Consider the following 26,486-nt stretch of genomic DNA (forward strand, 5'->3'; position numbering starts at 1 on the left):
AAATAATTCTATAGCTTACTTTTCTATAAATTCAACGCGAAGAGACGCATCCTTCACCTTTTCATTTAGCCGTAATTAAGAACAGCCTCGAGCCCTTCACGTGCGCGTTTCCTTCGCATCTCGACACCGAGAGACTCAAACGACGTGCCGAAGAACGTTACGAAGAACTTTACGCGACTAATCGTTACGATTTCTCGTGCCATGCAGCCGGAGGCCTCTAGAAGAAGCTTCGTTATTAGCCCGACGAGAGCGAGGTTTCCCCCTGGTAAGGCGTAAAAAAACGACGCCGCGAACGGATAATACTCGGTCAGCAACTGTAACGTTCGACTTTACGCAACGCCGAAGAATCGAACCGATCCTCTCACCCCCGTTGCCGATATTATCGAGGGGGGGACGGGTTATTTATGGCGCGTCATTACGCGCGACGGGGACGCGGCCACCGTAAGAATCCTGGCGCAAGCCGGTAGCTTTAAGTTAATTTATTTTATCGCTAAGCGCTGCGCCCACCATGATGATTTGCTCGCGTCCCTTTTGCATGCCCATTATTTCTCCGCCCGCCAATCCGTGCCTCTCCTTATCGCACCGTCGTCCTCTCCTTCTTTCCCACCTCTCGATTTCCGACATGTAACGGGTGACACGTCGATTGTTTTACACGCGAGGTGTCATACAAATGTGGACGACACTCTTTAATTTGGATTAAGAGTTTCATGAACGATTAAATGGCGAATTGCAAATTTAGTTTGAATTTTTTTAGTTATTCATTTGTTTTATCGATGTAAACGACGGTGATTTACCCGATTCTTTTCTCCGAAAACACCCGTTGCAGATAAAAGCGCAGGCTCCATCATTCGCGTTTCGTAAATTAAGAAGCATAAAGTACAGGTTTAAGAAACCGCACAACGCGTGATCCTCGCGTAAAAGTGCCGCCACGCAAAGGAAATGAAAAAGTTCCCCCGGAATTTTGCATCTATAACGCAAATTACGCCGTAAATCGACCGCGCCACAAACATCCCGCCATCGTATCCCTTTTCCCGATGAATCAATCGTGCCATACATCACATAATTATCGCGTGCACCTCTGACATCGTTATAATTTAATCTGTTTACGTTGCGCAAATTTATCGACGCATTTCATAACGACACGCGAGCCGTTCGCCTCGGCGCCTCGATTCGTCAGCAAGAGGCAAAACACGACGGTAAAGACACGGAAGAACGCGGAGAGAAACGAGAAGGAAGCGAGGAGACAAGATTTTATGGAACGGCGAAGAGCAGGACACAAATCTATTCGCAAGGGGAACTGACAGTGAAAAAGGGAAACGGAAAGCGAAGGAGAGAAGAGAGTCGCTTCTCCATCTTCCACCCCCATCTTTCCCCTCGTTCTCTCTCCCTGCCATCCTGTCCAATCTATCGACTGTGCGAGGTCGTCTTGTGTGAGTCTTGTCGAACAAATCGGTACAAACGATCGTCGTAAAGCAGTTAAGGCAGAGTTTATATACGCCTTTCCACCGTAGGGTCCCGCGTAGAGGGCCCCAAAAGGAGATGAGCGGACGCGATAGGGAAACCGATAGTCGCCGCTCGGGCACCGCCAGAGTTTCGAGAGCTTCTCCCCCCCTCCTCCCTCTGCACTCTTTGGCCGTGTCTCCTCCCGCGGAACCCCCGCAGCGAGGAACTTTTTAACCGGATCCGAGAGAGGAGGATCGATCCCGAAGTCGCGTCCACCGAGAGCTTCTTCTTCGAGTTTCGTCCCCTTCGTTCCCTTTTTATTACGAGCGCAATCTGTTAACGGACTCAAAATGAAATGGGAAAGCGACGCGAGTCCTTATTTTCTCTGACTTTGAGTCAGAATCGAAAGAAAATCACGTCGTCTCTCATACCTTTTAATCGACATATATAACCGAAATATATAATTCTTTGTATCTTGTAGCACAATTCTCTTGGCAATAATTGGCAATTTTAATGCTAGTGACACTAACACGCAGTTTCGAGAAAAAGACTGTGATTTGGGAGAAATTAAATATTTGACAGGAAATGAATCTCGAGTGCCATTGGACTCTCATCATCACTTCCTGCCGTTTCGAAGATGAACGGGCAAAAGTTTCGCGATCGTGGAGACTTCGTGGTAGTCCCGGTATAATTCCGGGCGTTTATGACTCGCCAAGAACAAATAATAATTTAGTGGGCGTCTCCGGCCTTCACCCCCTGTCCCGAGAGATCCCGAAGTCCCCCGACAAACCCCTTTTCTGGCCGACCACACTGTATAAATAACGAGTGGCGCCAGCCAAACTTCCACTGTTACATTATCTCTTATGGTTTACACGCTATAGGGCACGCCACGGCCATCATTATATCTGCCGTCCTCGCTACGTGCGTGCACGTCACACATCTGCACGAGGATGTGTGAGTGCGGAGGCTCTCCTTCGTCGTGATCTCGCCATGCGGCCGCCCCTATAGGATTTCTTATTAGTCCTACGGCTCTTCAACTCAGGTGTGAGAAACTCGGAGAACCCGGCTCGATCGTATAATGACGCACGATCGATACATACCGGGTGTCGTAAATTTATAACTATTACAAAACGATGGAAAAGATTATCATCGGCGATATACGAGAAAAGTTTCGTTATTAAAATCAACAATTAGAAATATATTCGTACTATCTATACCTTCTTTCCAAGTTTCCACATTTCCCCAGTTTTTATAACTGCATTTGATAAAATAATGATTGACAGCAAGTTGTAGCAAGTTAGTTATGCATGAAAGTTTGTTGATCAGATTGCGGAAAAAAAGATAATTAACATTGATATTAGAATGGAATGGTACGCTGATGTTTTTATGGTTTTCGAACTAATATAGACCGTTGAAAGTGGGGTAACCATATCCCGAGCAGCGGCAGCTGGTGAATGGTTAGGTACCTATTAAAGTCCTTCAGATAAAACGCGAGATTAATTTGCCTGCATGCGATCACTAATTAATCAGATCCAGCTTGTCGTTGGCTTAATACCGCGTCTGATACATGCGTAAGCCAACGATCGCACGAGGAACAACAATATCCTGCAATAATTCTCTCGGGGATGCAGTCAGAATATTTGAGCCTACTGAAATACATTGCGCGATTTCGTTTAGCAAAACTATCAATAGATTGCAATCGATTAATTCTTTCCACACTGGTGTTAACGAATTACGACTCGGCTTTTTTACACGCGATGTTAGATTAATTTAAATTCTATTGATAAAATTCTCAGTCTACGCTTATTTTCAAAAACTGCAATCGATTAATTCCTGTTACATTAATCCCTGGTGTTAAGTTACGACTCGACTTTTTTACACACGAAGAAACTAAATTAATTTAATTTCTATTGATAAAATTTTCAGGCTACGCTTATTTTCAAAAGGGTTTCCTTTCTGCAAGAACAACGACGCGGTCCAAAATGAGCCGCTGAAAAAATGAAAACGAACGCGCGGTATCCTCGATTTCAAGACTTTCTTTTGCAACCACCACACCCACACACATACACGCCAGCGTTTCACATTGAATTCACACTTTCCGCCGTGAGAAAGGGGTTGGGCTCGCGCGTCATATTCAAATGGCAAGTGGTAGGTTAGACCGAAGGCGAAGAAGACGCCCGTAACAGCTTTCTATTTGCATACTCTACTGCCTCCCCGCGTTTTCATCCGCGAGACCCCCTTTCGACACCACCGTTATTTGCATTCAGAAATTGGCCGTCGACCACCGTGCGGCGATCTCTCTCTTTCCTTCCTTCCTGCTGCGTCGCGTATACATCGTCTTCTCTCCTTCCTTCGCGTTCCATCCTTGTTCTTAAAAATTTTGGACGAGCCACCAATTCAATAGAGATTCATTTGCCTCTCCCGGTGAATAATGTTATCTCGAATTTTGTTTTTACTTTAAAGATTGAAATACAATAAGCGTAAATTAATTAATTAATAAGACATTTGATCATTCGAAAAAATATATCTTTGTGCAAATATAAATGGAAAATTTTTGCACGCACTGCGAGTAGAAATTTTTACGAACACACGTTACATGTTACTATCTTTAGTAACTTGTGACATCGAGAAGTAAAACCGGTGTCGAGCTGTATTTGCTTCTTGTGATATAATACTGATTAGATTGTTCGATCGCAGTTTTTTTCTTTGTGGATATATTATAACTCATACAAAATTAAATTCTCGCATATTCATGCGAAAACTGTCAAATAAGTCAGTCGTACACAATATTATATAATTTTTTTTACCTAATTTATTATAAACGGTAAAATCTTTTTTGCTAATCTTTTTTTCCTCTACAATAAAAATTTCATTTCGATATAGCAATTATAATGATGCACGACTGAAAAAGTGAGATGAAGAGAGAATTCCCTCAGAGGCAAGAAAGTATAATTATCCTTCTTCCGCGCGCACATATCAGCCTCGACAGTTTATATTGTATAATTATAAAAATGAGCGCGCGCGCGCGCGCGCGGCGCAGCCGCTGTCCGTCAAGATTTGAACCAACTGTAATGTACGTATAATACGATGCATGTAAAGCCCTGACCATTAACACGCCGCGTTGTTACACATTCGTGCCGAGCATGCGATACGAGTCGAGGCGAGTGCAATGCGCAAGGAAATGTGTCGCGACGCGCTTAATTAGACACTTCATGGACGCACCTATCGTGTTCAAGGACCGATAACGTTACACGTTTTATCACGAACTTGAGCTGATCTGATGCGTCATCCGCGATTCGTTATTTTGTTCGGTCAATCATCTAAATTATGCTTTATTTTCAGGTGTGCTCGTACAATTCTCTCGTATTTCGTATCCCGACAATAAGTTGTACCGATACTTCATCTTCGATATTAACGAGAAGACATGTCGCTTATTCGGTATCGATACCTTATTAAATTTGAACTGCGAGGTATGCTCTCGACGTGTCTCGCAGAACTGAAGCTCGTCGAAAAAGATGATCTTGACGTATCGCGAGAGAGAATATAATAGGATATCCTGCTCTCTCTATACAGACGGATAATAAAGCTCTCGCACCTGTTCGAGATGCACGTCAGATCGCAATCGCCGTTTATAATCCCGCCCGATGCAACGGCAGAGCAGCGGCAGCAATTTTAAATTAATATATTCGCGCGGAATTTGATCCGATCACCTTTTTTTTCATCGCGGTTCGATAACGAGCCATCGATGGCATCGGTAGGGAGGTAAGTCCGGCAGCGGTGGATCCGATCGATGGATCCGGTCGATCGATCAAGATCCAAACATCGCGAGCAGCGAGCAATCGTGAAAATCGACATACGCTTTTACGGATTATTATACATCTCGCACGTAACGTGTAACGTGAGCACGGGCTAAAATTACATCATATGGTGAATTTGTGAATCGTTACTATTGATAACGTATCGAATATACGTGTAAATGCTCGATATCATCTCATCGATATTTTCATTATTCAACACTGAAATTTAAATTGCTCTCCGAGGTTTTTCTCCTGGGTTAATAATTTTTCACCCGTGTTTACGACTTCTTTTATCACGAAAAATCGTGAAATTACACGCAAATTATCCTCATTAACGATTATATTCTCCTGATTTATACCGGTGCTGCCTCTCGATGCCGTAATCTCTCCCGATTTCGTATTATGTATATCATTCCGGTCTTTATCACGTGCGACCTTTGAAAAAATGACGCGTTAGGTAATATCACTGAACGTAATAAATAACTGTCCGATGATAATGTAACAATGGACAGAAATTTATGGCAATACGTGTAGAGCATGTGTATCGGAATTCTCAAACTTTAACCACATTTTCATGTCTTCAAAAACCGCCATGCATAACCAAATCGCGACTAACCGTGCGCGATTATCCCATGATAGATGGTACAGGACAAACGGCAAAGAAATGTGCCGCACTTTATGTGCAAATGTATCGCCGTGACAATGCAACGTATTTAACGCCTCATTACCTCACCGCATGCTAATATATTCGCAATAACCTTCCGGTACGCGGCATTGACAAACTGTAAGCAGTAATTTGCATGCACTTATCATTTGTTCACGAAATCTTCGTTTGATAATGTTTTAAAATATATGATTTAAATAATAACAGCTGGTGAATAATAGAAGCTTCAGCAATATATAACCGTGATATGGGAAAAAGAAAAAAGAGATAGAGAGAGAGAGAGACAGATAAAAATATCGAAAAATATAGGAATAAATATTAACAGTTAAGCACTAGGCTAAGTAAATAAAATTTTTCCGTCTATTTTTATTTTCCGAAAAACCGCATTCTTTTTTTTTCGCTCCGAAGTACTTTAATTCTGCAGGAAGTTTAACTATCGGATGGTGAAGCTCGACGAATGGACATTCAATCAATATGGATGCGTGACTTGCATACGACCGACACGCGTTGAGTTTCGCGCCGATCGTTAAACACCGCACGCGGTGTGAAAAGTGTGGGTTTTCACGGACAGGTGAAAGCTCACGAGCAAGAAAAATCATTTTAAAGCGCGGGGATTCGCACGGCGCTCTCCCGAGCATTAAGTACACGCGCGTGAAGCAGCTTCGCGTGCGGGGCCGATACAATGCGATGCGGTATCTTGTAATCGCGTGCGTATGGGTTTTCGTAGCCTTGAAACACGTCGTCAAAGTGCCGCCGAAGATAAGGACATTCGTGTTTGAATAAAATAAAAATAAAAAAACAAAGTTGGCGGAGAAGATATAAGGAAAAGCGGCGGAGGGGAAAAGAGAAACGCAAACAGTAAAAAGTAGAGTTGAAGTAGGCTAAGCGAATAAATGAAAAAAATTGTTACGTCTAGTTTGATGTTAAAATATAAATTCGCTAATAACTCGCTTAACATAATAACGAAAAAAAAAAAATGAACTACCCAAGAAAATTAATTGAACGAAAAAAATTGACGAAAAAAAATGAAGACTTGATTGATTGCAAGAGATCACGGCGAAAGCACAAAGATGAGATGAGATGACAGGTTGGTCGAGTAAGACGCGAAAAGTTTGCGAGTGCAAAATACGATAAAAGACCACTTGGCACACACAGAATGATTTTTTTAACGTAAAGTCGCGGAAAGATAGACGGCAGCCACGGAACAACCTGTCTACCTGTCGGATCGTGAATGAAACGAACTAAAATTACATGTACGCGTTTCTTCACGTCTTTCCCTTTTCCTTTTTTTTTCTTTTTTTTTATACGAGACAGTCTGCACGACGACGATTCGGCATGACAAGCAAGGACGCGGCAAGGGAAAGGTGTAACCGATATATATAGAGCCGTCGGAGACAAAGTGCTCGGGACACGTACAAGCGCGGTAATGAATTGACGCTTTGGCTAATATTTATGAACGGTGATGCAAGAGTGCGGCGATTATTCTCCCCCCTTTGATTTGTGTAATTATTGGCCGCGCGGAATGCACAGGACCCACAACTATCGTTTAACTGGCACAGAAAGATTGCAGGCTTCTCGAATATACAAGTAATGTTGCGGTAATGCATCCGTGAACGCGTGCGTCGCTTTTCTCTTCTTCTTCTTCTTCTTCTCTTTTTTATTACACGTTTTCGACACAAACACCGTCTCGAATCTCCAAAACATGCGACTACGATGGTCTTAAATCAACTCTCGTGAAACGGGCACATGGTTGCGACCCTCTTTCCCCTTTTTATATTATATTCCTATTTTTTTTGTTTTATGAAACATCTCGTTCTGAATTGCGATGCTCAGATTCACGGTTGAGTTTCGTCCGTAATTTCTAACCGTAAAGCGTAAAACGCGATACTTCGTAGGCGGAAAAACTAGCGGAACGTGAGAATGCTTAAAGTCGTCTCATGCAGATATCATCGCTTTTAAAGAGCGTGACCCAAAGAGAAAAAGACAGGAGAGAGCAACGAGTGTAAAAAGCAAAGCCAGTAGTTTGCGAGCTAAAAGAACCATCTCGATTATTCGCGCTCTATTCTTCATCTTTATCCTCATCTCGCTTTGAAATATGCACAATGAAACCGAAACATCGACTCATTATAGACTGTCAGTTTCAATATTCCGGCACGAGAAACTTCCTTATTAGAGTCACGCAAAGTTTGCGAGTCGATCGCGACGAAGCAAGCTATTTTCACACCGAAACATCGATGCGATATACATTTAATATTATTGGTTATTATCTGCACTTTAAATTCAATGATCGATTCTTTAAGAGTAAATTAAGGTTCACGCTATATTACTGTCATTAATTTCTATTATTATGTAATTATATATTATTATTAAGTACATCATTTCTAAGAGAGAGAGAGAGAGAGAGAGAAGAGAGAGAGCGTATAAAATATTAAAAGAACTTTATCACAATTTATTTTTTAGTATTATTTTTAATATATAGACAGATGCAAAAGCTTCTCGTGCTATATGTGACACGATTAAAAAAATGCTTTTAACATGCGCGCGATGGAAAAGAATCGAGTGTAAAAGGCCATAAAAGGCCACGCATACAAACGACGCAGAAGATGCTTCCGGTTATGGTTGGGCGAGGGAGAAATGGGCACTCTCGCTTCGAGACACCCTAGTCTCGTGACGACCCGAAAGAAACGTCGATACACGACGGAGGCTATATACACCGACACTTTTGCCACAATCGCGGCACGCACTTTCAAGGTTCGCACGCGCGTGCAAGCCCGCTATACGGCTAATTATACCGAGCTCGGTTAACCGGCGACAAGCGCGCGCAATCCTGAGAAAGAGTATATGAAAAAGGGAGGAAAAGAGAGAGAGAGAGAGAGAGAGAGAGAGAGAGAGAGAGAGAGAGAGAGAAAAGTTGGTAAGGGCACGCACTTGTGCTGAATGCAACGGAGAAGCTGCGTGCAAACCTATCACGCATGCGTGCGGGCGATAGAGATGAGGTGAACCCCAATTGTTGTGCGAAAAAAAGGAAGAAGGATGAAAGAAAGAAATGAAGAGAGGGGATGCTGCATTTATACATAATAAGTAATGAGTCTCGATATTATCGAGATATCGCCATTTTGTTGTATCGCGTACTTTAATATTGATATTTTAGATTAAACAGCGGGATATATTTCTCTCTTTGCGATTTATCCTAAGGCAATATTTCATAATTCATGCACACACAAACTTGAGTTTTAGAGACATCGCACGGTTGTTCTCGAGATTCAACGATTCGCGAAATAATAAAAATATTGAGCGAGAGTATATAAGTACTTGTGTTTCATAAGATGTTTACAGTGGCATGAAACGATGGCTCGTGCCGACGTTGGCCAAGAGACTGAAAGTGACGGAGATGAATTTCTGTTAAGCCGATTACATAAGATTTCACGGGTCTCTTTTTCTTTGTTTGCCCCGAGTCGCTCGCGCTTTTATTTGATTTAGAAATCAGACGAATTAAAGCTCTTACGCGTATATCTCGACACAACTCGAGTCACTCCTCTTTAAGTCGTGCCCGACAACCGCAGATTTCGACAGCGCGAATAAGCCAAAGAATTTCGCGCGCGTATCCCTGGCAATTCCACGCCATCGTACGAGCACGCGCGCGTATGTGTGTAAACCGTCGTGCGTGAAACCCGTGAATGGGAGGCTGGCAATTTGAAGGCAATCGGAAGAGGCGGAGGGGAGGCAATTTTGGGCCCGGGAGGCCCCACTCATTCCTCTCCCTTCGGCTGGCGCTGGCTCCTCGACAGTGAAACACGGGCACGGCGAAAATTTTCGCCCGAACCCCGCGTCTCCCCCCTCGTCCGCCTCGTTCTCTCTATCTCTCTCTCTCATACGCTCTCCCTCTTCCTCGTTCGAACGAGTCGAGCTCCTCGGGCGCGCACCACACGACTCATTCGGGCAAGGGTTTGTGTATCGCAACGGGTCCGGGTAATATCTCGTTTAGAAAGATTACAGGTTCGAGAAGAGGCTGCCAATGTATAAAACAAACATCGTTAAGGCAGCCCTATACTTAAGATTCCCTTCCCCACACTCGTTTCCGGCCCCACCCCGTGCACCCTCTCTGACATTACATGCTCGCTATTATGCACATCTAGGATACCGTGGCGTCTCATTATCGATATATGTATATATACGCCGTGTGTCGCAGAACTATCTTGGAAAAACAGTAGCGGATATTTTTTTGCGCGACATTAGAATCACGATGAATTAAGCTTTAATAAAATCATTTCCCAATTTACTTCCATCCTTAACTTTATCCCTCTCTTGACGTTATATATATTTAACAAATTAATAAATTGATAAATATATATTTAATATATATTAATTTAATATTTAACATTAAAAATAGATAAAGTCTGATAATAATTTAAAAGAATTAAAAAAATTCGCTAAATGTCAGTGTCGGATTCCTTGCTATATTTCATGCATCTTTCGAGACGCCCTGTACAAACGTACATGTACCACGGATGGTGATGCTGCGGGCGAGAGACGACGATGCTGAAAGCGAGGACGGGAGACGTCTGGAGTGGATCCACGCACGTGATCCAGAGTGCAGTAAATGCGCTTTGCGTGTGGTGGCGCAAACGTGTCAAACGCGTACTCCGCATATTGAGACGTAGACCACCGGACGGGGTTCGAGTGCGGGGTCCAACGGGCCCCGGCCCTACGGCATAATTTCCACGCGTATAATTATCGATGATCGGGCCGTTACAGGCCCGGCCCGGCCCGACGCGGCGTTTCGTTGAAACCCGATCGCGAACGGGCGGATATTACGGCCAAGACGGGAAAGGGGGAGACAGATCGCTCGGACATGACGGTTATTATTTATCGATGGAGATTGATTTAGAGCGCGGCCAGTTTTCGAGATTGCGATCGATCGGCCGCGGGTATCGGTACGCGTGAGCGTTGTGATTTCGAATCGATCGGACACCGATCCTCGTTCGATTCTAATAAAAACGCTAAGCGCTATCCATTTTGACAATTTCAACCAAGCTCTTTCGTTGTCGACTAATATTCGGTTTTAATTATTAATCTACTCGTTATCGCGTATTAATTCAACTTAAATTCTCTATCGAAAGCAGCTCCGCTTTTGCTTTTTCTACTTCTGTAATTCCGAAATTTATTAAAATATTCCCTAAATCTCTTAGATAACAATTTATTCTTGAAATGTGTAAAGATGATATTCGACTGAATTCTGAATGATGTCCAATGTCAATCTTCTAAAAGATAAACATGCTTTAGTAAATTAACACAATGTCACTATAAATGCTAGTGTTGTTCGTAAGAAGATTCGCGTTATAAGGTAGTTTATTTATTGCATTTAAAATCAGAAACGCGTTGAATAAATTTCAAATGTAGAATAGCTGTCACACGCAAGAAAGAAAGTTAATTATTACAGTTCGATAACGTTCGAACATTATGATTTGTGTCAGCACGCGTATGAATTAATCATGTCGGCACTTTTGAATCAGTCATTCCTTCATACATTCAACTTATTCTTCGGTGCTGCAAATTAAGCTGCTAAATATCATGATCGATTATTTGTCATTCGCTAAACGGCAGCGTGTATTTATCAAAGACGGCGCCGAGATCGCAAGATTATACGCGATAAGCGTACTTGTTCTATTGTAAGCTGTCTTGTTGCATTAATAAAACCGCCAATAACTTGACTAACAATAGCACGCATAGACAGAATAAATCGATACTACCTATCAATTCGTTTCAATTTTTTTTTCACAAGACTCTTCACTAGTTTGATTTTTTTTAGCTCGCGTATTAATTTTTATTCCACACATATATAAGAATATTATATATTATTAATTAGCACCTTGATAAATAATTTTGCTCCAATATCGATTCTCGGCGCAATCCCTTAAAGCAACCTTTGCGCTTCCCCTCGTCTAATGACACACAAGTTGGAAGAGCAAACGCGAAAAGCGTATTAACCGAAGATCGAAGGCAAAGAGCGAGAAAGATTTAATCCGGCCGATATTCACGCATACACTCGCCAAGAGACGGTGGTGCGACGTGGATCGACGTTCGCGTCGATGTAGCCGTGTAATCCACGTACACGCACACACGTGCATGCGAACGCGCGCTTTAGCACCTGTACACATCGCACATGAAATATGTAAGCGTATATGCTCACCCTTTCGTCGCGAACGCGCGTGCTCTATTCTCGGCTATTATAGTTTGCCGTAGTCTCCATTGAAAGCCGATATACTTTGCCCGCTCGGCCTATCATCGCCGAACGACGCTCGTCACTTCTTCGTTTCTATCTCTCTCGATTCGCACTCGCTCGCCGCCTTTCCACATCGGCAGCCTTATTCTCTTTGTCGCGTGCGACACGACGCGTATCCCACTATCCGAGCGATCATGACTCCGCGGAATAAGGTGCGGCGATAGATAAGTTGAGAACTTGCGAAGAAAGAAGAAAAGGAAGAAAGGATAGAAAGAGAGCGCGAAGGGGAGGGGAGCCGACAAGTTTCAATTGCCTGACGACGAAGGGATCCAACAACTCTGTAGTGATATCTTTTTTACGACGGCACCGTGCTACACGTCATCGGGGAAGTACCGCGTGATACTCTGCCCCTCTTCTCTCTCTCTCTCTCGCTTTCTCTCTTTGCCTCGCCGCACACCCTTGCTTTCCTCCCGTGCACGTGCACGGGGTCGCGGAGACGCACGAGGACACGTGTGCGTTGCGTGCCCGATACGCGAGCATGGGTGGCAATAACGAAAAGTAAAAGTTTCGTCGCGAGAGCGTACGCGGAAAAAAATGCTCGCAAGAGCGGCGACGCTTTCTTCTCGCGTAGGAATAATGAAATCGATGTGTTCGTTGTCCTTCCTCTTACGTATCCGGGAGGAATCGGAGCAAATTCAATTTTTCATCGAGATACGCCGATATTAAACTTCTCGATATGTCTGTGTGTTGTCACATATATAGATAGATTTAATTAAAATTTAAAATATCTGTTTAATTTGAAGCACTAAGACAATTGAAAACTCTTCGCATTGTGCGTCTTCGCATTGTGAATGTCGCCCGATAAATTCCTCGAGACTGCCCGCATACAATTTTTTTCTCATGTTCATTTGAGCTCTTGTATTCACTCAAGAGTATTCTCAGTCATAATTATAATTCTCGATGAGACAAAAGATCCTACGTATATATCTACAAACTAAACGTGCAAAAATGAATAAAATTTTACTTTAACGTTAAATCGTATGTATATCCGTATATATTTTTTTCAACTAATATTTATTCCGTTAGTATTTTCGAGTGTAAATAAGAAAAATCTTTCATTTATTTTCATTAAACTAGCGGAATAACTCACTTAATTTCCTTCTCCAAATATACAATCATTATTAAGGATTTTTCTTTAAGCGCAAAAAAATTTTGTATCTTTAATCGAAAGAAAAATAGCCGATGTAAATGTGAGAAACCACGATGCGCGCTTCTAGTTATATTCTAACATCTCTGGCAGTGGATAGTAAAATTAAGTCTCTTCGTATCGTAAAAGAAAAATGGCGCGAATTTTTACGAATTGACAATTAACCCCTACTATTTAACATACCACTACTATTAAACACGACTTGCGCGTTGCGCTTCATGTTATATTCATGCCGTTGTATTTTGAGCGAAATTGTGAATTTTCGATAACGGCCAAGCATCAATAGAGAACTTCAAAGTCCAAAGCTTCGACCACTAGAGCGTCTGTTAGATGCTGCACATTTACATTACAGGACACGCACGTACGAAACTTGGTAGAACTGACATCCTGATTGCTCTGCTCTCGGGATGCTATGCTCGTTCAATTAGCGACAAAGGATCGTAATCATGGTAATGACGTTGACGGCGATATTGACACTTACCGGCCGCTCTTCGTAATGACCATTTCCGTTCCGAGCTTGTGGAATTTCTCCCAGAGCTCCTTGCCCTCCAGCGTGACTTTGGGATCGTCAACGACGCCGTCCTCCTCCGGATGATGGGGTGGTACGAGGGGATGATGCGGCGCCGTGAGGGGGTGATGCGTGGCCAGGGGATGCGGCGACGTATGGAGCATCCCCGGTGGTAGCGGCGGCCTCAGGGGCCTCATCGCCGGACCACCGGGACCTTGGTGATGATGATGTAACGCCGCCGCGGCTGCCGCCAGGACAGCAGCCTCTTCCGGCGTGTGCGGGCCCAGGCCTAGACCTGGAATTTTCAAATGTCACATGTTCTGAGAATTAGTTTGAAAACATACATTCTTTCGCATATAAAAAAAAATATATAATATTAAGACAGTAAGTTATATAAAAAATTTAATGAAAAAACGTTCGACGAGTATATAATTTTCAGTAGGATTAATTTAATCCATCGCAATCGAAGAGCCATATAATCACGGTAATCGAAAATCGGTATCAGTTTGCGCCGGGTAACATCTGGTCGCACTATTCCACGTAAATGTAAGATGCGAGCCATAATGATCCGGCGATCTACAGTGCAGGCCGAAGATCAGCGACGGATAACAAGTAAAAGACAGCTGCCTAAAGTTTCGCGAGGGTAAATCACCTGGCAACCCGCGGTAGCAACCCCCGAAGGAAAGTTACGGATTCTTCTCCGTGCCACCCTTCTCCCTTTACCTGACCCTGCTCCGAGTTAGGAACTTTATCGTCTTTCTCTTCTCCTTAAGCTGCTCCTGTCGCGACGACTTAAGAGGGGCATCTTGAGCAAACCACGAACGATCGCAAGTGGTTATAAACATTATATCTCTTCAATCAAAGAGATGTATCATTAAAAATAAATGTGATGCACCCATAGATCAATAGATGGTTTACTTATATCGGCAGTTATTCCCTTCGACAATCGATCGTTGTTGATTTAACGAATACAGCAATAAGAATCTATTGACTGAATAAAATGAAAGATTTTTAGCTATTTTTTAGAATTTAATTATATATATATATATATATATATATATATATATACATATATATATATATATATATATATGTATATAAAAGTATCTAGTAAACGTCTTGCGATATTTTTATTTCTTAGCCTAAATCGAAATTAAATTGTGGAAAAAAGAAAAAGATGCGCAGTAAAATATTTTTAAATAATTCAGCAAGTGTATTATCGCGAATAAATTTGCAAATTTGGAACATTTTCCCGGAAATATGTCTTGACGCAATCGCAAATATCAATAGCTTTACGTTCGTTTTAGGTCAAAACAGCGTGACTCGTATACGTATATAATAAAATCATAAATAAAATCATACTGATCTTTAAATAATATCTTTAAATAATATCACTGTTCGTGTAATATCAAATAGTGAGAATAATTAATATAAATCACCGTCTATAAATGTTATGAGTAATGATGCAGTTAATAGTTAACGACATGCGGCTTCCAGTATTTCCTTTCCTTTTCGATCAATTACGATCTATAAACGGAAAAATGGAAAACCTGTTATACACGCGTAATGATGACTTTATGATTGTTACCGCAACAGATCTCTGTAAGTCAATCCTTATGTCGATAACCGTTATCTTCACGATTTATTATTTTTTTTTAATCTTATTTCTGTTCGCACGCATTAATTATTCCGTTATCGCAGACGTGTAAAAAAAATATACTTTTCTCTTGTACTATAATTTTTTTATCGCGTTAATTTTCTCTCGATGAAACTTCACGTCAGTTAAACCAATTCTTTATGTGCAACCAGCAATTTGATTTATCTTCAAAATTAATATGTGAAATGGATTTATCACGCGATGCTGTCTTACTTTCAAAACGACTGATAATAATAATTATTATAATTATGCGCGTGTCTATCCAAGTCCCGTCAAGTATAATACAATTAATATTTATTTCATTTGAAATTTCGAGGATATCTTTAGCTGAATCAAAAAATTGTCAGAAAAAAAATGTGATACGTTTGAAAAGCAAAATCTTGCGTTTTTAACATTTCAATTATATTGTTATATCATCACTTGTTCGTTTTTTTTATACGACAATGCACGCTCGTGTAATATACTCATAAAGAAATTCATTTTTCGCATTTGTTTATATAAAAAGAGCGGCAGTCGCTAACAAATTTTACCCGACGATCATATAATGGGCAAAAATAAAATGTATTATATAACATTTTTATGAATCGCGCTCCCGACGGCAACGTATATCTCAAATTATACTCGTAACAATGATGTATGTACGCGCGCGTTAAACGTGTATTATTTTTTGCGGCGCAATAAAACGGTAAAATGTAACAATACGCGGCTCTAGTTACGTGGAAATCCATTTTGACGTTTCTCATCTATGGATACCATAGGATGACTTTCAAAAGATGCGAATCTGTCACACGCATCCGTTTTGATTAAAATTAAATGATAATCATAAGAGCGCATGTGCAGGAGATGAATAATTATGCGAAGCATGCGGATGGAGAAATTTGTTTCCATGCATCCGTATTTGTTGTTTGCATTAAACATAATGTGTATTTGCGTTTGTGTAAAGACAGTGATGTGGATATAATACTAGAGTAAAGCTATGAGCACTAAGTCGATAATAATATACCGCATGCTCTTATAACAGATTTGCGAGACCGCTTATTTCAAAGACGCGGTTTCTTATCGCGCGCTTTCCTTTTTTTTTTGTCATTATTTAAAATATTTCAAACGCCGTTTTACCGTCGTTCCAAGATATATGTATTATGCAAGACGGTGACTTTTCGCATACGATTACGATTATGAACGCTACATTTCGCACCGCTATTTACGCCATAGACGAAAAATCGAACTGAAATATCGACAGATTTCACATATTTTTACGCGTTAATGCATTCACGGGATTGCTAGATTCGCCAAAATTTACTGTATTATCGCGCAAAAGCGCTATTGAACTGTCACGTTTGGTATTTTGTTCGTTCATCAAATGCACGAGTCCCGGAATCCGTCCGACGCGACCGCATCGAATTTTATCGGACACTTACGCGCGCATACTTGACGTATATGCATTTCAATTTTCATTCGCGAGCTGGAAATTTAACGGAAAATGTGCGGCCTCGGTATTATTCAACCGCGGCATTTTTTAACGCGTTGTATTTCTCGCATGAATCTAACATACAGTTAAAAATCGCTCGTCGAACTGCGCGCGGAATGAGACGGATTGTTTGCGATGAACGCGATATCGTCGAATCGAGAAAAAAAAATAAGTATCCGGTGATATTATTTTGGGTTAGTTACTTGGATTAGTTGGCCGTTACGCGCCGTTTACATAACGGTCGCGCCGTTGTTCCTTATCAAAGTGGACGAAACTTGGATATGACGCAAAGTGCGAGGTTCCTGTCGAGATGGCGGCGCGGATTAGGTCGCTCTTCGTTCAATTTCCATCTCGTTTTTTTCACTGATTTTTATGTCGCTCCTCGACCGCGTCGAATTGCATATTCATTATATTGCCACGGTGTTACCACAGCGTAACATTCTTCCCGCCGGATTTTCGTCAAAACTCCATTTTTATTTTAATGAGAACGGAAACATTAATTAGCGCAAAGTGTGCAACCTTGGGATACGCATCTAACTTGCGGCATACTTGACGAATTACTTTATTATAATTGATAAAACGGATGAAAAGCGGTTATTGGGAGAGCAGCTTTGGATTTCACTCGGCGAGCTCGAATTATCCGAATTATTCTTTAGAGCCCGATCTCGAAACAATCCCGTCGCTGTTGTAGCTGTGCGATTTTTAGCTTATTAATTATGCGCGACATGGAACTTCGATCGCAAAGCGCTTTGTTGCGCGTTACAAATACACGCGGCGAATTTAATAACTCGTTCACGATTGCAAGGACCGCTATCGTGCAGCAAAAATATATATATTGCTTCATTGCCACCAATTTATCAACGATTGTGCGCAGCCTGCGCACTCTCTTTCTTTGTGCACAAGTAATACATTATTGAAAATTATAAACAAACAACGATGTATAAAATAGCGCCAATAAAGTGCGGTGTGCGGATTTTCGATTTATCGAACGCGATTTCGCGCCGTAATAATACCTTAATACAATTGCTAACAGCAAGACGCAACAATACCGTGTATTTAATCGCGCTACAAATTCCCACTCCGAATTTCCATCGTTTTCTACGAGCAGCGATTTTGTCGTTACTCGTGCACACGTGACGTTTTTACACTTTTTACACTGAAATGTTTACAGACGGATCAAAGTGCTTTGCGGATGATGTCTGCGAATGACATATTTTTGACATTCCACAAAGAGTTGCGCTAAAATTAATACCGATGCGGACTAATACATTTTATTCCTCATTTTTAGGGTTCGCGTTAATTCGATCCAACGAGAGTCGATAAGAAAACATCCCCATTAAATTATCGCTGCGCGCGTCTATCCGACAGACACGAAACGCTCGCCTCCCAATCCGTTCTTTACGTTTCTCACTCCGTTTTTTCCTCCTTCTCTTTCTCTTTCTCTCCCCGTCACGCGCGTTCGTTTTTTCCTCGCTCGGGGTACACGGGTTACGCGCGCACGTACACGTGACTACACGTTCCGAATTTCGAATGCAAGGAACGTCGGGCATGCCCTTGGCAAGATTAATCACCACTACCTTATGGTCAGTTGGCCGCGAGCCCGACTAGAAAAGAGGAAGAGAACAACGAGTCGCGCCGCGTCGTGTCAAAAAATGACGGGGAAGAGGAACAATAACAATGACAGATATCTCTCGTCTTGGCTTGCCGTTGCAGCTTGGCCCGACGATCGCGATGAACCGCGAGACCATCACCGACGCAACGGTTTTGCATCATTCGCAGGCTCATCGCCTGCGTGTCGCGCTGCAAATAAAGTGGAAAACAAAACAGCCTCTCTTTTGATTTTAACCAAGCTTGTTGATCGAGATACGTTCACGTTTTCACACAATTTTAGAGAAAATATTTATAAAACGCGACACATTTATATGTTTCGATTTAATAAACGTTTTCTATATTGTTTAACTTTTCCTTAAAAAAGCTTCAATAATATATTCGATCGTAAAATCATAAAATATCGTCGTTGTAAGTAAAAGGGCTGTTTGCCCGCGGAGAAACTAAATCATCTAACGAGGTTCTCGGCGTGTCTACCGGCGTCGGGAATTAATTCATCATTTAGCCTAACGAAGGGAATAACTAGTTGTAGCGGATGAGGTGGACGCGCGTAATAATGCGATGTCAGATAAGACGAGCGATGAGCACGTTGTCGGCTCTGGAAATCGTTCCTTCGATTCTTTTTTTTTTTTAACACGCACCTGGCACGACATTTGCACAGACGGCGTCATATTCACGCTGCCACGAGATAAAATGCGAATGATACCTTTCGCGATGAATTTTTTAATCTCGTTGCGTTATTCTATACACGGTGAGATCGAAAACTTGACATTTTTTCCTCGTAAAGATAATTCCAGAAATTTATCCGGAATCGTATCTCGTTTCAACTTTTAACCCTCGTATCGCGTCGACTTTTTCCGAAATATTCTACACTTGTGCACTTGCGTATCATCACGATATTCGTCGATGAAAAAAAAAAACAAGACAATGCGCTGTGAAAATGATGTCGAGAAACCGAGAAGCCGCGCGTTCCACGTTCATCGTTCGCATCGCCCTATTCATTTAACGCCGGAGATATGCCAGATCGATTACATTATCGATGCCTAAGTCATAATGTATCGCTGACGTATACCGAGTGCATTTTTCTCTCGACCGCTTTAAAGTCGCATTCTCGATGTTATCGTCGTTCGCGCGCTATTGTTGATCATTGATCGGGTACGATCCGCATATTTTTTTCACGTCAGTTCGCGGATATCGACTCGAATCGCGTTCTTCTCGTAGCGAGAAAACCCTCTACCTAGAAGCTAAAGAAATCGCGCTATCTTTGAGCGACAGAGTTTAATACATTTCTCTTTCAGATTGCAAAGTCGAGGAAGAAATCTGTCCACGCGATTGAGCCAATCATAGCTCGAGACATCAATATTTAATGTATTTACGACTCGATTTCTTTCCGATTATTTTTTATGACTAAATAAGTAAAAAAAAAGAAATAATTTCGAGGAATTATTATCAGAAAATACTTTCGTTTCTAGAATCCATGTTGATAAACGTTCACGGAATATCTATTCGCTTCCTCAATTATTCTCGAAATATTTCCAGTTCTCGAAGATGATTCTCTCTCATCGGACACGGATTGCGATGGAGTCGGGCCATCGTAGGGCCGCGACTCCGATGACATTCACGCGGGACCGTACATCTGAAAACAACAGATAAGTCGGCGTCGCGCATTGGCGACACTTTCCGCAACGTTGGGCAACACGGGGCATAATTGAGAAAACAATTAGCGACCGATTAATCGCGCGCCATCAAATGTCGCGACATTAGCGCCAATCTTTATAATGGCACCGAATGACTCTGGCAAACAAGGTAATAAATTCTCTAATTAGCGGCATTTAATATCAATAGGGGCCACGTCGCTTTATCGGTCGCGCGAATTAACAATGGCCGCGAGCACGAGACGCGTAATTATTGCGCAGCATCGAAGAGAAGAGAAGAGAAGAGAAAAAGAGGCCTGTCCTTTTAAAACGCGCAGTATTTCATTCGCCGTTCATCTTCCTGGCGTGTCGCACGCTTTGACGTTACGCGCTGGCCAGGATGTTGCGTAAGGCGCGCGACGAAACGGCCGACATGACAAACGAGAGACTTCCAGCGTGTTGCGAACGCGTTTCCCGGCGAGAAACGAGCGCGCTTCCGGCGGCGACAATGGCATCGCGCCAGGGCAACAAAGTGCGCGCGCTGTGTTTACGAACTTCGCGAAATGCCCAGATTATTACGTCGGTTTCCGGCTGACGGAAACCGAGAGTCTTGTCGGAGTGACTCGCGGAGTCCTCTTTACACGAGGAATATACAGATATTCGACTTGAAAGTATACTTGTCGGATCCAACGATAATCTTTGTCTCTTTAACGCTAAGCTTTTAATTAGAAATTTGACATTTGATGTTGTTGCTTTCGTCACTTTTCTCACGATTTTTCCTAGGATATAATCAATTTCTCGGTACCTATACCTCTCTCTTTTTGTTTCGTTTCTTCTGAGAAAAATATGTAGCTTCCTTACAACGTTGTTTATACAATTTTAAGGACCTCATTTGACCAATTAGAGATAGAAATATATAAATTGTCGATAGCTTTAGCGTTAACGACGATGAAACAAAGACAGGCGGAGACAGACTCGATGCGTTATTCGGAGGCAAGATAAAAGAAAACGGTACGTTCGTATTTCTTAATGAAACGGACAAGGTATGTACGCTTCCACGTGAAAGAGCCAACAGACAGCCTGCCTAATTATCTCTCGTTACTAATTCGACCGTGTTTTGTGAAATTCGACGGCGCTACTTCGCGCAACAAGTTTGTTCGCAGTTTATTTATCTCGTGGGGCTCGTAAAATTTCTCCTCTCTCCCTCACGTGAGACGACGTACGAGCGAAACACTTTGGTCGACGGAGACACACAAGGCGCACGAAGTAGGGTAAAATCGAGGAAATTCGAAGCACGCTCGACGATCAACGACACGTTGGCACTACTTTGCCTAGTCTGCTCACCTGGCGGCGTGATAGCGTGCGGATTGAGATGCGGATGATGATGCGCGCCGGTGAGTATCCCCTTGCCCTGAAGATGATGCGCCGCAGCCGCGGCGGCCGCGGCCGCCGTTGGCCCCGGAGAGCTGGTGGGCGGTAGATGCGCCGCCGGATTGTAGAATCCCGCCGCCGCCAGGGCGGCAGCGCTGAAGTAGCTGGCGGCCGCCACCGCCGAGGACGGGTGCGACAAGTCGCGCTGGCTGCTCACCGGCAAGGGCGGCGGCGTTTCCGGAGCGGCGGCCGGACTGCCGGGTCCGCCGGGTGGCGGGGACGCGCTGCTTTGCGAGGACGAGCCGCCCAAGATGCCGGGCGGATGGGTGCTCGCCGCGGTCAGTAACGAGGAGACGCTGAAGTCCGTCGGCCGCGGTGCCGCCGGTGCCGGCAGGTGTCCGGTGCCGGCACCGATGTGGCCGTTCGGGTTGCTCGCGGGCGGCGTCCCGCCGGCGATCGCGCTTGCGAAGGGCGAGTGCTGATTCAGAGCCGTCGCTGACGCGGGATACGCCATCCCAGGCCCCCCCGCCAGTCCTTCGGCCCGCGGCCCCGTGTTCGCACCCTCGACCACGTTAGCCTCCAATTCTATGCCACCGAGTCTACGTCGTTGGCCGTCGACGTCCTTCTTGGAGGAATCGTCGTCGTCGTCCTCCTCCTCCTCCTCCTCCACCACCACCTCCTCCTCGGGCCGTGATCGCTGCTGCAGCGCGGAGGGTTGCGGAGTGCTGGCGCAGTGGGTACCCCTGCACGCCGTGTCTTGTTCGAATCTCATCGAGACGGGCGGATGTGCCGAGTCGCGCGAGATTCCTCTTCGAGTGACTCAAGCCTGCTCCGAATGCTGCTCGCGCGATTCAATAATCGAGAGAATTCTCTCTCTCTCTCTCTGTTTCCGCTTCGAATGCGTCTCTTGTCGTCCGCTCTCGCGCGAGCCGCTCACGGATCCGACGGATGGAGACCGCTCTGCCGAGAGCCGAGTGTCTGTCCGATGCGTTCAACGATCGCGCCTCCTCATGTTCGCGCGCGAGCGCACATACACACACACACGCGCGTTGGAAATTGGCACTTGGCAAACTCAAAATCGCGAATCGCGATCGGAACGCCCGCGTTCCTCTTCCGCGCGAATTTCCAGCCGCGGAAAGTCGCTGCCGACCGTCGCCGAGGACCGTCTAGTCGACATCTTACGACTCGATCCTGCCACGCTTCGACGAAGCTTCAGCGTGGGCAAAGTATTCGTCGCTCTCGAGGAGTCGTCGAACGAACGAGTTGTCTGAAGCGGGACAAGAGAGACGGTGCACTGTCACTCGCGGGCTCGGGCGGACGTCTACGGGGACGCCGCGTGGTAGATTTTCAGTATAAGAGTTACTCCCATGTCGAGACACTAGCCGCGCGTCACTGCAAGCGCAAATCCGATGTTCACTGATCACTGACAAGTTTCTCCTCGCTTCTTTCGGACACCCTTCTTGAACAAGTTTCGGGCACCCGGTTCGACCGTCCGACGGGTGTTCGCGACCCGGAGTCGACGGGAGACAGTTCCAAGGTGTGTCGCACGCCGGTCGAGACGCACGCACGCACGCGACGTCGGGCCTATCTCGTCTCTCGCGAACGGCGAGGATCGGTCGAGGTCGAAGAGCCGGACGAAAGGTGTTACTTGGGTGGCGCCGCGATGGTCACTGAGCAGCGCTAGGATTGACACCTACTCCGGGGGCTCACCCCCACACCTCCCGCAGAGGTGTTGGTGTGCTAAAGTCCCCGTCCGGATTCAGGGCGGTGGTGTACGCGGCGCGGCGCGGCCGCGCGTGTATACGGGTGGTCCGTGTGCGTGCGTTACGCGCGTGTATTACGGACCCGCGTTGTGCCTGCGCCGCGGAACGGACGCGGGAGGCGTGAATGCTGGAGGGCAGCGACGCGAAGACTGAGATCGTGCGGGGGCTCCTCCTCCCTTCCCCTACGACTGTCTCCGGCCCGGGAGTGGGGGAGCCGGCTTTTTCCCCGACTGTCGGCTGCGGCTGCGGCGGCGGCGACGGCGACGGCGGCGATGCTCGGCCGTCGCGAGAGCCACAGATGCGGACGGGCAAGCGCGAGCCGAGCGTGGAGAGGGAACCGCGCGCGCGGAACCTTCTCCCTACCTCCCGGTCGGGTGATAATGAGCGCTCGTAGTCCGGATTGGCGTTCCGGCGCCAATCCGAGCGGCGTTGGACCCGACGCCTTTCTCGACGCTACTCGAGCCAGGACCGGGTCGTCTCGCTCGCGCCTTCGCGCCTGGGTGCTTGTGCGCTCCTGTCTCCTCTCGGTTGGACTTATCCCCTCCGTTTCGCGCCGCGCACACACGCTCGCGCGGCTCTCCGAACCGAGCTCCCACCGCGCTCCCACCACGATGGTTCTAAGGGTGTTAACCGCGAGTACGCCCATTAACACCACCCCGCGTCGCTGCCTTCCAACGAGGGCGGGGGCATGGGGTATGGCGGGAGGGGGTGCGCGCGATCGACGTCGCGAGGTGTCGTTAGTGGGGCTCCCTCGGATCTTTGCCGGCTGAACGTTAACGCTCTCGCGTTTGACGCGAGACAATTTTCGTGTCCGACTTGCCACGTCGGTCGACACCTTCGTTCCGCGAACTAGACAAAAATCTTAACTCTCCTCGCTACCATCCTCTTGTATCTCGATTCATTGCAGGGATCGATAAGATATATTTACGTATAGTCAGTTATCAAATTTATCTTTTTCAACGACGATAATCAATGACGAGATAATTCAAGAGATGTAGAGAATAAAAAAATTCTTTATCACTTCCAACAAAGATAATTTTGTGTACAAAAGTATACAAATATGTGTTTAATTATATATTAATGTAGATGATTTATTTGGAATAATTATTTGCCGTTGAGAAATATTATATATAAGTTAAAACAAGGTCAGAAAGATTCTCAAAGGATCATAACGAGATTTGGATACGAGGAACTCTGAAATTTTGACGTGAATGGAAGAAAGAAGCATTTAACAACAAATTGTACAAAAGATACGAAGAATAAAAAAAGAATGAATCAAATGTCAAGAGAAAAGGGAGAGAGCATTTGTTGGATAAAGAAAATTTTAAGGTTAAGAAAAGAGAAAACCAAAGAGATTATCAAATCTAGAAATAATTGAAAGTAATTAGGCTAAGAAACATTGTATAAGTTTAACATATTTTTATGTAAAATATTATTATAAAGCAATAAACGTTTTACGCCGAAACCCTTTCAAGCCGAAAAAGGTAAGAAATAAAAATAAATTTATCTATCTATATAATAAGTTCTCACCTACTAAATATATCGTGTAATTTTATGTATACTCAATTTTTATTATTAAATAAAGTTCTCTGTACCAATTTCAATAATAAAATATACATCTTCAACGATTCACGTAAATATATTTTAATCAGTAACATTACCTCCTCTTACTTTCATTCTATTTATCGTATTTTCGAATTCTGAAGTCAGAAAGCTGCGAAAATTTGTGTCCGAACGAATCAGGATGTGCAAAGTCACACAACTCATTTTTACGAATCCGAGAGTCCGGGCGGAAGATTTACGCCCGAAAATACATATCTCCTTCCTCTTTTTTTCTCGCAACGAGTGTACTTTATCATCACTGTAATGCAACGCAATTGGCTACATCGAGAATTCAGCGAGTTTTCCGCGAAATGCCGCGAGAGTGAGAAGTTTTCGAGAGCCGTGCCAAAATTCGCACGGCACAGCGTCACGAATCTCACTCCCCGTCTCTCTCGCGTTCCATCCTTGTCGCTCGCGCTCACGTGCTGCAGTCTCGTGTCGAACACGACAGCGGCAACAGACGGAGGGGAAAGGCGATAGCCACACCCTCCCAGTGTCCCTACCGTTGCCGCGATCGCCACCGCGATGATCACGTGATCCAGTCGATTCCCCTCTCTTGCCGTCGTCCACGTAGCTGCGCTCCCTCTCATCTCGTCTCATCTCTCGCTGGTGCCGCCCTTCACCCTTTCCTCCCAGGCGAAATTTCTCTCCTGCTTTTTCTCCGCCGTGAAACGCTCGCGACGCTCGTCCTTCGCGCCGTGGAGTGTTGCTGAGACGCCCAGAGCATCACAGTGTTGCCAAATCCGCGGGAGAGCTTTTCTACCAGACCGGAATTATATACCCAGAATCACATTATTCGGGAGCGTCGTAAAGAGCGAGCGTCACGCTGAAATCGTCGATCGGTCTTGTTCTTTTGTTGGCCGGGAGCGAAATAGGCTCTCTCTCTCTCTCTCTCTCTCTCTCTCTCTCTCTCTCTATTTCTCAGCCGGGCTATGATCCGGTTTAATCGTAATTATATGGAAAGAGGAACGAGAGGATTAAACGTCTGGAATAAAGGGGCGGGACATGTTGCTTCATTATTTATTGCTTCTGCGGTGAATTATTGGCAATGTGCACCTTGTGCCGCTGTACTTTTTGTAAACTCAATTTCTCTGATTTACGTCACAAGAGGAAAGTAACGGCGCTTGAAAATTTTCTTCGATTATTATTTCGATCTTGTTTCAAACTTTAAATCATCATGATATCGAATTATGAATTAAAAAAAAAGAAACATATATATATATATATAATTTCCTGATAGTTTAGAGAGATAGAGAAAGAATGCAATACAAGTGAATTTTTCTCCTTAATGTATAATTGATTTAAACACGTTATGTATATAAAGAACTCTCCAATTAATTTTTAACTTTATAATACACATATATAATAGATTTCTCATTTAATTTATTTAAAAGTTTGAGATTTCAATATTACATTCATCTTATCTTCTAAAGTAGAAAATTAGACTTTAGTGATCGAGTTGATCATGCAATAATAATCGACACACAGTACATCTAATAAGCTATTTCTCATGCCCTCACCTTATCGCAGCTTCCATTTGT

The 26,486-nt window shown here is 44.1% G+C and overlaps 1 protein-coding gene across 5 annotated transcripts in view; it reads right to left on the reverse strand.

The window, feature by feature from the left end:
• LOC105253185 (optomotor-blind protein) overlaps positions 1-23,520 on the reverse strand; it is an 81,805-nt gene extending 58,285 nt beyond the window's left edge. For 2 of the 5 annotated variants that reach the window (XM_025407409.1, XM_025407411.1), the window contains exons 1-2: positions 21,554-23,519; positions 13,816-14,137 (exon numbers count right to left, since the gene is read on the reverse strand). In XM_025407409.1, the coding sequence (XP_025263194.1) occupies positions 13,816-14,137; positions 21,554-22,352 (1,121 nt within the window). In that variant the 5' untranslated portion in view covers positions 22,353-23,519. Of the gene's footprint in view, positions 1-13,815; positions 14,138-21,553 lie in introns of all 5 variants that reach the window. The other 3 variants (XM_025407410.1, XM_025407407.1, XM_020028111.2) reach the window with 2 other exon arrangements.
• Between the last annotated feature and the right edge of the window lie 2,966 nt (positions 23,521-26,486).

The sequence above is a fragment of the Camponotus floridanus genome, unplaced genomic scaffold (genome assembly GCF_003227725.1).
Source record: "Camponotus floridanus strain SB8 unplaced genomic scaffold, Cflo_v7.5 scaffold174, whole genome shotgun sequence".
Taxonomy (NCBI): domain Eukaryota; kingdom Metazoa; phylum Arthropoda; class Insecta; order Hymenoptera; family Formicidae; genus Camponotus; species Camponotus floridanus.